The sequence below is a fragment of the Hyperoodon ampullatus genome (genome assembly GCF_949752795.1).
Source record: "Hyperoodon ampullatus genome assembly, chromosome: 3".
NCBI lineage: Eukaryota > Metazoa > Chordata > Mammalia > Artiodactyla > Ziphiidae > Hyperoodon > Hyperoodon ampullatus.
This window is the reverse complement of record NC_136916.1, coordinates 150,847,027-150,862,218: the sequence shown is the minus strand read 5'-3', so window position 1 is coordinate 150,862,218 and position 15,192 is coordinate 150,847,027. Positions and strand designations below refer to the sequence as shown.

At 39.9% G+C, this 15,192-nt stretch overlaps 1 protein-coding gene across 1 annotated transcript in view; it reads right to left on the bottom strand.

Annotated features, from left to right (window-relative positions):
* Positions 1 to 14,642, bottom strand: part of PSEN1 (presenilin 1) — a 75,950-nt gene extending 61,308 nt beyond the window's left edge. Inside the window, exons 1-2 of the mRNA XM_079698783.1 lie at positions 14,560 to 14,642; positions 14,328 to 14,467 (exon numbers count right to left, since the gene is read on the bottom strand). Coding sequence (XP_079554909.1) covers positions 14,328 to 14,414 — 87 coding nt within the window. The 5' untranslated portion in view covers positions 14,415 to 14,467; positions 14,560 to 14,642. The remainder of the gene's footprint in view (positions 1 to 14,327; positions 14,468 to 14,559) is intronic.
* Positions 14,643 to 15,192: the final 550 nt, after the last annotated feature.

Genomic DNA, 15,192 nt, shown 5'->3' with positions numbered 1-15,192 from the left:
CCTAACAAATGAAGAGGTAATAGGCAGTCTACCTGAAAAAGAATTCAGAATAATGATAGTAAAGATGATCCAAGATTCTATTTCCAAGATCCAAAATCTTGGAAACAGAATAGACAAAATGCAAGAAACAGTTAACAAGGACCTAGAAGAACTAAAGATGAATCAAGCATCGATTAAAAACACAATAAATGAAATGAAAAATACTCTAGATGGGATCAATAGCAGAATAACTGAGGCAGAAGAACGAATAAGTGAGGTGGAAGATAAAATAGTGGAAATAACTGCTGCAGAGCAAAATAAAGAAAAAAGAATGAAAAGAACAGAGGACAGTCTCAGAGACCTCTGGGACAACATTAAACGCACCAACATTCGAATTATAGGGGTTCCAGAAGAAGAAGAGAAAAAGAAAGGGACTGAGAAGATATTTGAAGAGATTATAGTTGAAAACTTCCCTAATATGGGAAAGGAAATAGTTAATCAAGTCCAGGAGGCACAGAGAGTCCCATACAGAATAAATCCAAGGAGAAATATGCCAAGACACATATTAATCAAACTGTCAAAAATTAAACACAAAGAAATCATATTAAAAGCAGCAAGGCAAAAACAACAAATAACACACAAGGGAATCCCCATCAGGATAACAGCTGATCTCTCAGCAGAAACTCTACAAGCCAGAAGGGAGTGGCAGGACATAATTAAAGTGATGAAGGAGAGAAACCTGCAACCAAGATTACTCTACCCAGCAAGGATCTCATTCAGATTTGATGGAGAAATTAAAATGTTTACAGACAAGCAAAAGCTGAGAGAGTTCAGCACCACCAAACCAGCTTTACAACAAATGCTAAAGGAACTTCTCTAGGCAAGAAACACAACAGAAGGAAAAGACCTACAATAACGAACCCAAAACAATTAAGAAAATGGGAATAGGAACATACATATCGATAATTACCTTAAATGCAAATGGACTAAATACTCCCACCAAAAGACACAGATTGGGCTTCCCTGGTGGCGCAGTGGTTGAGAGTCCGCCTGCCAATGCAGGGGACACGGGCTCGTGCCCCGGTCTGGGAAGATCCCACATGCCGCGGAGCGGCAGGGCCTGTGAGCCATGGCCGCTGAGCCTGCACGTCCGGAGCCTGTGCTCCGCAGTGGGAGAGGCCACAACAATGAGAGGCCCGTGTACCGCAAAAAAAAAAAAAAAAAAAAAAAAAAAAAGACACAGATTGGCTGAATGGATACAAAACAAGACCCATATATATGCTGTCTACAAGAGACCCACTTCAGACCTAGAGACACATACAGACTGAAAGTAAGGGGATGGAAAAAGATATTCCATGCAAATGGAAACCAAAAGAAAGCTGGAGTAGCAATTCTCATATCAGACAAAATAGACTTTAAAATAAAGACTACTAGAAGAGACAAAGAAGGACACTACATAATGATCAAGGGGTCGATCCAAGAAGAAGATATAACAATTGTAAATATTTATTCACCCAACATAGGAGCACCTCAATACATAAGGCAAATACTAACAGCCATAAAAGGAGAAATCGACAGTAACACAATCATAGTAGGGGACTTTAACACCCCACTTTCACCAATGGACAGATCATCCAAAATGAAAATAAATAAGGAAACACAAGCTTTAAATGATACATTAAACAAGATGGACTTAATTGATATTTATAGGACATTCCATCCAAAAACAACAGAATACACATTTTTCTCAAGTGCTCATGGAACATTCTCCAGGATAGATCATATCTTGGGTCACAAATCAAGCCTTGGTAAATTTAAGAAAATTGAAATTGTATCAAGTATCTTTTCTGACCACAATGCTATGAGACTAGGTATCAATCACAGGAAAAGAGCTGTAAAAAATACAAACACATGGAGGCTAAACAATACACTACTTAATAACGAAGTGATCACTGAAGAAATCGAAAAGGAAATTAAAAAATACCTAGAAACAAATGACAATGGAGACACAATGACCTAAAACCTATGGGATGCAGCAAAAGCAGTTCTAAGAGGGAAGTTTATAGCAATACAATCCTACCTTAAGAAACAGGAAACATCTCGAATAAACAACCTAACCTTGCACCTAAAGCAATTAGAGAAAGAAGAACAAAAACATCCTAAAGTTAGCAGAAGGAAAGAAATCATAAAAATCAGATCAGAAATAAATGAAAAAGAAATGAAGGAAACGATAGCAAAGATCAATAAAACTAAAAGCTGGTTCTTTGAGAAGATAAACAAAATGGATAAACCATTAGCCAGACTCATCAAGAAAAAAAGGGAGAAGACTCAAATCAATAGAATTAGAAATGAAAAAGGAGAACAACTGACACTGCAGAAATACGAAAGATCATGAGAGATTACTACGAGCAACTCTATGTCAATAAAATGGACAACCTGGAAGAAATGGACAAATTCTTAGAAATGCACAACCTGCCAAGACTGAATCAGGAAGAAATAGAAAATATGAACAGACCAATCACAAGCACTGAAATTGAAACTGTGATAAAAAATCTTCCAACAAACAAAAGCCCAGGACCAGATGGCTTCACAGGCGAATTCTACCAAGCATTTAGAGAAGAGCTAACACCTATCCTTCTCAAACTCTTCCAAAATATAGCAGAGGGAGGAACACTCCCAAACTCATTCTACGAGGCCACCATCACCTTGATACCAAAACTAGACAAGGATGTCACAAAGAAAGAAAACTACAGGCCAATATCACTGATGAACATAGATGCAAAAATCCTCAACAAAATACTAGCAAACAGAATCCAACAGCACATTAAAAGGATCATACACCATGATCAAGTGGGGTTTATTCCAGGAATGCAAGGATTCTTCAATATATGCAAATCAATCAACGTGATACACCATATTAACAAATTGAAGGAGAAAAACCATATGATAATCTCAACAGATGCAGAGAAAGCTTTCGACAAAATTCAACACCCATTCATCATAAAAACCCTGCAGAAAGTAGGCATAGAGGGAACTTTCCTCAACATAATAAAGGCCATATATGACAAACCCACGGCCAGCATCGTCCTCAATAGTGAAAAACTGAAACCATTTCCACTAAGATCAGGAACAAGACAAGGTTGCCCACTCTCACCACTCTTATTCAACATAGTTTTGGAAGTTTTAGCCACAGCAATCAGAGAAGAAAAGGAAATAAAAGGAATCCAAATCAGAAAAGAAGAAGTAAAGCTGTCACTGTTTGCAGATGACATGATACTATATATAGAGAATCCTAAAGATGCTACCAGAAAACTACTAGAGCTAATCAATGAATTTGGTAAAGTAGCAGGATACAAAATTAACGCACAGAAATCTCTGGCATTCCTATATACTAATGATGAAAAATCTGAAAGTGAAATCAAGGAAACACTCCCATTTACCATTGCAACAAAAAGAATAAAATATCTAGGAATAAACCTACCTAAGGAGACAAAAGACCTGTATGCAGAAAATTATAAGACACTGATGAAAGAAATTAAAGATGATACAAATAGATGAAGAGATGCACCATGTTCTTAGATTGGAAGAATCAACATTGTGAAAATGACTCTACTACCCAAAGCAATCTACAGATTCAATGCAATCCCTATCAAACGACCACTGGCATTTTTCACAGAACTAGAACAAAAAATTTCACAATTTGTATGGAAACACAAAAGACCCCAAATAGCCAAAGCAATCTTGAGAATGAAAAATGGAGCTGGAGGAATCAGGCTCCCTGACTTCAGACTATACTACAAAGCTACAGTAATCAAGACAGTATGGCACTGGCACAAAAACAGAAAGATAGATCAATGGAACAGGATAGAAAGCCCAGAGATAAACCCACACACATATGGTCACCTTATCTTTGATAAAGGAGGCAGGAATGTACAGTGGAGAAAGGACAGTCTCTTCAATAAGTGGTGCTGGGAAAACTGGACAGGGACATGTAAAAGTATGAGATTAGATCACTCCCTAACACCATACACAAAAATAAGCTCAAAATGGATTAAAGACCTAAATGTAAGGCCAGACACTATCAAACTCTTAGAGGAAAACATAGGCAGAACACTCTATGACATAAATCACAGCAAGATCCTTTTTGACCCACCTCCTAGAGAAATGGAAATAAAGACAAAAATAAACACATGGGACCTAATGAAACTTCAAAGCTTTTGCACAGCAAAGGAAACCATAAACAAGACCAAAAGACAACCCTCAGAATGGGAGAAAATATTTGCAAATGAAGCAACTGACAAAGGATTAATCTCCAGAATTTATAAGCAGCTCATGCAGCTCAATAACAAAAAAACAAACAACCCAATCCAAAAATGGGCAGAAGACCTAAATAGACATTTCTCCACAGAAGATATACAGACTGCCAACAAACACATGAAAGGATGCTCAGTATCTTTACTCATTAGAGAAATGCAAATCAAAACTACAATGAGATATCATCTCACACCAGTCAGAATGGCCATCATCAAAAAATCTAGAAACAATAAATGCTGCAGAGGGTGTGGAAAAAAGGGAACACTCTTGCACTGCTGGTGGGAATGTGAATTGGTACAGCCACTATGGAGAACGGTATGGAGGTTCCTTAAAAAACTACAAATAGAACTACCATATGACCCAGCAATCCCACTACTGCGCATATACCCTGAGAAAACCATAACTCAAAAAGAGTCATGTACCAAAATGTTCATAGCAGCCCTATTTACAATAGCCCGGAGATGGAAACAACCTAAGTGTCCATCATCGGATGAATGGATAAAGAAGATGTGGCACATATATACAATGGAATATTACTCAGCCATAAAAAGAAACGGAATTGAGCTATTTGTAATGAGGTGGATGGACCTAGAGTCTGTCATACAGAGTGAAGTAAGTCAGAAAGAGAAAGACAAATACTGTATGCTGACACATATATATGGAATTTAAGAAAAAAAAATGTCATGAAGAACATAGGGGTAAGACATGGACCTACTAGAGAATGGACTTGAGGATATGGGGAGGGGGAAGGGTAAGCTGTGACAAAGCGAAAGAGCGGCATGGACATATATACACTACCAAACATGAGGTAGACAGCTAGTGGGAAGCAGCCGCATAGCACAGGGAGATCAGCTCGGTGCTTTGTGACCGCCTGGAGGGGTGGGATAGGGAGGGTGGGAGGGAGACGCAAAAGGGAGGGGATATGGGAACATACGTATATGTATAACTGATTAAATTTGTTATAAAGCAAATAAATAAATAAATAAATAAATAAATAAATAAATAAAATGGAGACTGACAAACACAACTGAAGCTTTTATCAAGGGCATAATATAAACTCCAATTACCAAGACCCCAGGCTATCATGCTTTTTTAGTTTCTTTTACATCAGCTGCTCTAATTCCCCCACTACTGTTAGTCAGTCATCATGGACACCTTGAATGCTTCTCCCCTTTCCACAGATATTCCCCAGATAGCATATTGTCCTTTTGTGACCTTTCTTTACATTCAAAAAATTTCCCCTTTAAAAATACCTTTCTTTTAAAATTATGAGATAACTATATTATAGAACATGTGGAAAAAAATAAAAGGGGGGCTTCCCTGGTGGCGCAGTGGTTGAGAGTCCGGCTGCCGATGCAGGGGACACGGGTTCGTGCCCTGGTCTGGGAAGATCCCACATGCCGCGGAGTGGCTGGGCCTGTGAGCCATGGCTGCTGAGCCTGCGCGTCCGGAGCCTGTGCTCCGCAACGGGAGAGGCCACAGCAGTGAGAGGCCCGTGTACTGCAATCAATCAATCAATCAATCAATCAATAAAAGGGGAAAATCACCAAAATCACCCATCATTTCCTTGTCAGACTTTTATGGTAGGGGTGTAAAATAATAACTGGAACAGTTGAACATTAGCTGGACTACATAGCAGTTTCCAGTATAGTTTACTTCAGTTCAGTCTGTCTTTATAGGATATGGAAAAGTATTTTTTGTATTCAGGGCTGTTGAATATCTTTCTTAATCTGTTTTTAATTGAAAAAAATCCAAATAATTTTCATTTTTAAAAGGAAAGGATAATTCACCTACTTAAAACATTTAAACTAGGCACCATCAACAAACTGAAGCCACAGATGGGAGAAAATATTTGAAAAGCATGTAGCTAACATGAGATTAGCATCCCTCCTCCCTCCAAAAATATACTTCTACAAAATCAGTAATAAAAAGACAAATAACCAATTGAAAAATGGGCAAAGATCATGAACAGGCAATTCACAAAAGAAGAAATGCAAATGGCCAATAAGAAAAAAAAAAAGCTCAACTTTATTAGAAATTTGGGAAATACAATTAAAATAACATAAGATAACATTTCAAACCCATCCAACCGGGCTTCCCTAGTGGCGCAGGGGTTAAGAATCCACCTGCCAATGCTAGGGGACACCGGTTCAAGCCCTGGTCTGGGAAGATCCCACTTGCTGTGGAACAACTAAACCTGTGCACCACAACTACTGAGCCTGCACTCTAGAGCCTATGAGCCACAACTACTAAGCCCACGTGCCACAACTACTGAAGCCTGCATGCCTAGAGCCCGTGCTCTGCAATGAGAAGCCACCACAATAAGCTGTGCACCTCAACAAAGAGTAGCCCCCACCCTCTGCAACTAGAGAAAGCCCACATGCAGCAACGAAGACCCAACACAGCCAAAAATAAATAAATAAACACATAAATAAATTTATTAAAAAAAAACCCATCCAACCGACACATAATAAGTCAGACAATATCAAGAACTGGCAAGGATGTAAAAGAATGCAAATAGCCATACACTCTTGATGTGTAACCACTTTGGAGAGCATACTGGCAATCTCAAATATAGTTTAAGATCATTATACCCAATCGCAGCAATGATCCTTGAGAAACTCACACATGTGCAGAAGGATTCATGAATTAGAATGTCACTGTAACACTGTCGGTTACTGTGAAAATTGGGAACTACCAAATATTTATAAACAGCAGAATAGATCATTTTAATATATTCACAAAATAAAATGAATGAACTAGAGATACAGGCACCTATATATAAATTCCCAAAACGTGTGTCTTCTGCAGCATACACCTACATATATAAATTTCAAAAATGCGGGAAGGGCTTCCCTGGTGGCACAGTGGTTAAGAATCTGCCTGCCAATGCAGGGGACACAGGTTCAAACCCTGGTCTGGGAAGATCCCACATGCCACGGAGCAACTAAGCCCGTGCACCACAACTGCTGATCCTGCGCTCTAGAGCCCGCGAGCCACAGCTACTGAGCCCGCGTGCCATAACTACTGAAGCCTGCACGTCTACAGCCCGTGCTCTACAAGAAGAGAAGCCACCAAAACGAGAAGTCAGCACACCGCAATGAAGAGTAGCCCCTCCTTGCCACAACTAGAGAAAGCCCACGTGCAGCACCGAAGACTCAACACAGCCAAAAATAAATTAATTTAAAAAAAGAAGTGGGAACTTTCTTCTACAACTTTTACACACACACACTCTATATAAAGTTTTAAAACATGCAAAGTAATATTATATAATATTCAATGTTGTTTATGTTCATAAATATTTATAGTAAGCATGACAAACTCCAAATCCAGGATAGTAACTACTATCCTGGGAGAAGAAGGGGAATGTGGGAGAGGTGCTTCAATTTTATCTGTAATTTCTTTTTGTTGTATAACTAGACTATCTTTCTAAATTAAATGCAAAATTTTGTCTTGTTTGGTTACGATTTCATTTAGTGTACAATCAATATATAACAGGAACAGAAAAAACTTAGTAAAAAAAAGTACACACAGCAAATAAGACAATATGTTATACAGTAGAGTTCCCTGTGCTATATATAATTTTATCGGGGAATTCTGCTCAGTATTTTGTAATAACCTAAATGGGAAAAGAATTTGAAAAAGAAGAAATACATGTATATGCATAGCTGAATCACTTTGCCATGCACCTGAAACTAACACAACATTGTTAATCAATTATACTCCAATATAAAATAAAAGTTAAAAAAAAAAAGGAAGAAATCAGAATGATGATTGTCTATGGTGGGTAGGAACTGACTATAATGGGCCACAAAAGTACTTTCTAAGGTAATGTAAATGTTTTATAACTCGACTGTCATATTGGTTATACAGGTATACGTATTTTTAAAAATCCATTGAATTATACATTTCAGATCTACATATTTCATTATTTATAAATTTTACCTCCACAACAAAATGATGCAATTAAAAAAAAAGGCAGTATGTTAAAGTTTAATAAAGTTGGGTGGCAGGTACATGGGTGCTCATTAGATTATTTGCCATATTTTCTCTACATGCTTAAAATATTTTTTTTTTTTTTTTATCACAAATTTAATCAGTTATATGTATACATATGTTCCCATATCCCCTCCCTTTTGCGTCTCCCTCCCACCCTCCCTATCCCACCCCTCCAGGCGGTCACAAAGCACCGAGCTGATCTCCCTGTGCTATGCGGCTGCTTCCCACTAGCTATCTACCTTACGTTTGGTAGTGTATATATGTCCATGCCGCTCTTTCACTTTGTCACAGCTTACCCTTCCCCCTCCCCATATCCTCAAGTCCATTCTCTAGTAGGTCTGTGTCTTTATTCCTGTCTTACCCCTATGTTCTTCATGACCTTTTTTTTTCTTAAATTCCATATATATGTGTCAGCATACAGTATTTGTCTTTCTCTTTCTGACTTACTTCACTCTGTATGACAGACTCTAGGTCCATCCACCTCATTACAAATAGTTCAATTTCATTTCTTTTTATGGCTGAGTAATATTCCATTGTATGTATGTGCCACATCTTCTTTACCCATTCATCCGATGATGGACACTTAGGTTGTTTCCATCTCCGGGCTATTGTAAATAGGGCTGCTATGAACATTTTGGTACATGTCTCTTTTTGAATTATGGTTTTCTCAGGGTATATGCCCAGTAGTGGGATTGCAGGGTCATATGGTAGTTCTATTTGTAGTTTTTTAAGGAACCTCCATACCGTTCTCCATAGTGGCTGTACCAATTCACATTCCCACCAGCAGTGCAAGAGTGTTCCCTTTTTTCCACACCCTCTGCAGCATTTATTGTTTCTAGATTTTTTGATGATGGCCATTCTGACTGGTGTGAGATGATATCTCATTGTAGTTTTGATTTGCATTTCTCTAATGAGTAAAGATACTGAGCATCCTTTCATGTGTTTGTTGGCAGTCTGTATATCTTCTGTGGAGAAATGTCTATTTAGGTCTTCTGCCCATTTTTGGATTGGGTTGTTTGTTTTTTTGTTATTGAGCTGCATGAGCTGCTTATAAATTCTGGAGATTAATCCTTTGTCAGTTGCTTCATTTGCAAATATTTTCTCCCATTCTGAGGGTTGTCTTTTGGTCTTGTTTATGGTTTCCTTTGCTGTGCAAAAGCTTTGAAGTTTCATTAGGTCCCATGTGTTGGGTGGCAGGTACATGGGTGCTCATTAGATTATTTGCCATATTTTCTCTACATGCTTAAAATATTATGTAATAAAAAGTTAAGAAATAAATATTTGGATTAAAGAAGCCCACTATTTTTCAGCTCTCTGACTAATCTCATAAACTTCAAATCCCTTCACTGTGACTGAGATTATCTATAGCAGCCTACAAAAGGAAAACCTATTTTCTGGGCTAAGGCTGCCCTCACTGTATCTGCTAAGGGTTGAAGAATAAAGCCACTGGCAACATTTGACCTTTGGAAAGCGGAAAAATGCTTTAAATGTTATCTTCTACTGAACACTAACAATATATCATGTAACAATACTTGAAGTTACACAAGAAAAGTCATCTAATTGAGTAAGATTTGGTTAATCAGATCCAAAATGGTTTCAATTTCATTATACTTCTTACAGGGTAACTAACTTGATCCTATTTTCTCAGGACTGCCCCAGTTTTAAAACTGAAAGTCTTGCCTTCCAGGAACCTCTCAGTCTCAGGCACACTGGGGCAGCTGGCCACCCTAACTTCTGGTCACAACAAAACTTCTGGAAGAGAATTTATTTAGTGAATCAGCTAATTTTACAGATGGGAAAAATGAGGTACTAAGAAATTAGGTGAATTAAACCAAACTTACACATAGCTACTTCAAATTACAAGTGGATCAAACTTAGTTCTTCCTTCTGAGGAACCTGTTTACATCTCATTCAGCCACAAGCCCTAAATGCCAATTCATCAGTGTTCTTGGACAATTCTGAATACCCAGTTAATCTCTCACTTCTTTCCCAAACTCAAAGCATTGCCCCATGATATGAGTTCAAGACTTGGGATGCTCTTGACCTTGGAGGGAGATATTGAGTAGAGGAAAGGAACAGAGGCTCCACTTCTTTACAGCGATCTTTTTTTTTTTTTTTTTTTTTTTGCGGTACGCGGGCCTCTCACTGTTGTGGCCTCTCCCGTTGCAGAGCACAGGCTCCAGACGCGCAGGCTCAGTGGCCATGGCTCACGGGCCCAGCCGCTCCGCGACATGTGGGATCTTCCCGGACCGGGGCACGAACCCGCGTCCCCTGCATCGGCAGGCAGACTCTCAACCACTGTGCCACCAGGGAAGCCCCTTTACACTGATCTTTACCTAGTCTGTAGGGAAGATATTCACTCTCCTTCTGGTTTCAGAAATATTTTAAAATGAATTTTCTTTCTGTAATATCTACTATAAAATAGCATGTTTGAGTACTCTAGAATATAGAGTCATACAGATAAGCACTTTACTAGAGTAGCTATCCAAAGGAGAGGAAGACAGAGGAAAAAGGAAAATCTGCTCATTTATGATAAACGTCCCCAAAATGCCAGGCCCTAAAACTACATAATGTTTGTCACAGCACCTAGCACAGAGTCCAACACACTGAAGACATTCAACATGACAGTTTCCTCTCCTGAGTAGTGTGGAAAGATTCACACTTTCCACATCTGTCAATTTCCTTTAAATTCCTCTAAACTAGTCCTGAGCAAATAAAGAAGAAATAAGCCTGATAAGGACTTTTTGTGTCTGAAGAGGCTTGTCTTCGGGTACTTGTATTTAACAACTCCACTATCCAACAGCAGAAATAAAAGAGCTGCTTTCAATTAATCTGAAAAAACAGTCTTCTCTGTCCAATTAAAATCTGGACCTACCCCCATTTTTTCATAACCAACCAGAGCATATATTTAAACAATGGCTTCTTTATAGCTAAAAAAATTAACGATGAGATTCTTTTCCTCGTTCTTTGGGGTTTTTTAAAGTACATTGGTGCAAAATGAATACATAGACTTCGTATTTTTCTTCCCCAGCATTTTTTCATACAATATCTCCTTTCAGTATTACAACATTTTTCTGGGGTATGAGACCGTTGGAAGAACAGAAAAAATACTGGAGCGAGTTTGGGATTAGAAAGCACAGTTTTAAGTTCCAGGTCTGTTATTTAACTTTCTATGTGGCCTTGGACAAGCATTTTAACTGTAAAATGGCAATAATACCTATCCCGTGGTAACTGGAAAATATAAGAATGCATGCATAAGATCTTCATAAGCTGTAGAAGATATTTTTAAGGAGATAAAAGATAAACTCAATTAACATCACATTATCAACAGCAGAGTCAAAAGTAAACAAATAAATTAGGCCTGATTTTCTAGACAATGGTGCCCTAATATATCTGGAAGGTACCACTGAGAACACGACTTGCTAAGACTTGCTAAAATTAGACCATGAACACATGTAATTATCAATAACAATCCTACAGCATTTGTACCTCCTCTAGAGCTACCCTTTTTTCAATTTATCAGTCACTGAAGTGTTAAAAAAAAAAAAGGGCAGTAAAAAATACCAGGAAAGCCCCACAAAACCTGAGTATGAGGGATATAAACAATATTACACCAACAGTGGAGAGCTTCCTATGTGCCAAGCACTGTTCTTGGAGGGAAGCAGGTAAGCAAATCATATTTAACTACACAGTATGTTAGGAACACTGGTAAGTGCTACGCACAAGTAAAGCCAAGGAAGGGTACAGGGAGTGCCGGGTGGCAGGGAAGGAAGGCATGGCCTCACTGATAAGGTGACTCAGAAGGTGGCCTGAAGGAACTGAAGAGAGCCAGGGAGAAGAGTGGGAGGAGAACCCAGGGCCCAGAGGAAGCAGTGAGGGAGGGGGAAGATGGTGAGATACAACAGAGGGTGGGGGAGGGGACAGTTTAAACCTCAGAGACTAGATTTTATTCTGAGATGAGATGTCTTTGGAGGGTTTAGGGCAGATGAGTGACATTTAACTTCTTAGCCATGGAATCTTTTGTTCAAAGGGATCCACAGAAGATCAATATGTAAAACAGATAAAATAGGAGATGCTCTGGTTAAGGACGGGGCACCCAGAGACCTACGTCAACTGTTCCCACTTTTCCCCTCTCTCTTCTGAAGTAACAGTTTGAAAATGAGTACAAAGTCTGTAGGATCCAAACTTTCACAGCCTGTACCCCAAGAACTTTATAATCCTGCCCAGCCTATCTTTTCAAAAGGCCATTCCTGGGGAACAGCAAAAAGGAGTAAGTCAAGCTGCTGACACACAGCAGAGGAGCACGAGTGCTGTCAGAAAAATCAGTCCTTCGTACCACTGCTTATTAAACACCCGCCCAGGCACCAGCTGCGACAGCCCCTCTTCCCTCCTCCAACCCCTCAGGTGTTCTCTTTCAGGGCATCCCTTGAAATTCATTTTAACTTGATTTCACTTGCTTAAAAATGCTCTAGCAATACAGTGTCATCTGCCTCTGCTGATGTATCTCCAGATAGAGTCCCCTGTCAATTGATACGGTAGGAAAATTCTTCCTCCACTAGTGTTATTTCTTCTCTCAGTAATGACTTCCCAGTTTGCTCTATTTAATCCTATGCACCCATCAAAGTTTACTTTGTGAAGCCCTCCTCCCACGTTTTGACCCCGAATTGGAATCCTAAATCTTTGGAGTGTGAAGGGAACTTCCAGGCCACCTAGTGCTCTAGTTCACGGCTCATTCCACGAACTAACCCTCTGCAGATCTGGCTGGTAGTCTTCCAGCCTCCGTAACTGCTTTTAGTGACATGCACACACTAGCCCACAAGGCAGCCTATGCTCTTTCAGACGTAAAGTACTTGTGAGGAAATTTCTTTTTACTGATCCAGAACCTGTTTCCTTCTATCACTGGTTCTGCCCTCTGGTTCTAATAGAGGAAAGTCTGCCCTCTGCCCCCCATCCCCTGCATCCAGCATAGCTTACAGTTGGCCTTGTGGTTTTCCCCATTCTGGCTCCACCTCTAAAAATGCGGCTGATGCCCCAGCCATCTCACAAGCCATCTGTGGACTGCCTTCAACCTGTAATGGTTAGCTAACAGAGTGGCAGGCAGCTCTGGTCTGTGTGTGTAGCAAGTGAAGTGTCTGTGTCCCATGCCACTGACTACACCCCTTTCCTGATTCTCTCCTTGGACCTATCCTAGGACTTCTACCCTTAGCCCTGCATTCATCATTCGGTCAATGAGCACTTACTGAGCACTGTCAAGAACCAGGCTAGGGTCTTCCCTGGTGGCGCAGTGGTTAAGAATCCGCCTGCCAATGCAGGGGACATGGGTTTGATCCCTGGTCCGGGAAGATCCCACATGCCACGGAGCAACTAAGCCCGTGTACCACAACTACTGAGCCTGTGCTCTAGAGCCCACACACTATAACTACTGAAGCCCGTGCGCCTTAGAGCCTGTGAGCCACAACTACTGAGCCTGTGCTCCAGAGCCCGTGTGCCACAACTACTGAAGCCCAGACACCTCGAGCCTGTGTTCCGCAACAAGAGAAGCCACCGCAATGAGAAGCCCGTGCACCGCACGAAGAGTAGCCCCGGCTTGCCACAACTAGAGAAAGCCTGCGCGCAGCAAGGAAGACCCAATGCAGCCAAAAATAAATTAAAAAAGAAAAAAAATTAAGAAAGAAAAATAAATAAAAGAACCAGGCTAGGCACTGAAAAACTAAAAGTAAATAAAATGTACTTAGCTCACAGAAGAATAAGAGCAAGCTAGGTAAAATAATAAATAGCCGGGGAAGTTGGAAAAGGCGTCAGAGGAGGAGGTGATGCCTGAGCCAGGGAGGAACTGTATCAACACCCAAGTCTCATACAGTCTTGTGTCCCCTGCACCAAATGGTACAATGCTTTCCCTTATTTGAAGTTCAGCAAATATGTAAATTTGATGAAGTAGAGAAAGCCTGCTCAGCCCCCTGAGCCTCTCCTGGAGGCGAGGGAGGGTGGTCACTGAATCCAGTCTGAAAGGGCAGTTGTAGAGGTTGACACTGTACCTGGCTACGTACAGTATTGCTCAGGTGGTTGTCCTCGGACATCTGTGCATTCTGGAAGTAGGACAAGGGTGCAGGTAACTCTGTCATTGGAGCAACTGTATAGAAATACTTTTTCACAGAAAACAGAGCCTCTTGGGGTTCTGAAAAGGGAAAAAGAAAACAGTCTTTTGTGCATTACAGTTATACTTTTATTTTGAAACACTTTCATATGTTACTTTCACCAAAAACAAACCTTTCTTTCATGTGTTATCCTCCAGGCCAAGCTTTCTAAGGACCTCACAGGCTGCTGTCACTTGCAGGCTCCTGGATTAGGTCTGAAATAGGATTTTACTGGGTTACCCAGAGTTGGTCAAATCCTAGTAAATCCATTCACACCAATTAAATACTTATAAGACTAATTTGTAAACCAGTAATGTATTAATTTGCCAGGACCTTCAACTGACAAACTTTTGTCAGCTCAAGATACCTCTTGGTAATGAGTAGATCTACTTGAGAAACCAAATATTTTCAATCACAATGATATCTAATGATTTCAGATCTAGAGCAAAGGGAGCTAAATGATCTTAAAGAATGTTCTCATCAACATCCCTCTTCCAATCCAACCTAATTTACATCACCATAAAATTATCTGTCTAGTGCTTTTAATTTTGCAAAATTTCTTTTTATCATCGCATTTTTTTTCTTTACCACAATGACCCAAGGCAGGGTAAACAGGTAACATATCTATTTTACAAAAGCGAAAGGGGACCCAAGTTGAGTGACTTGCTTAAAAGCACACAACTGGGCAGACCAGGACCAAAATCGCAGACTCCTAACTCCCAGCCTCTACTCTGCATCCTGGCACAGCCTTGCTTACACACATCAT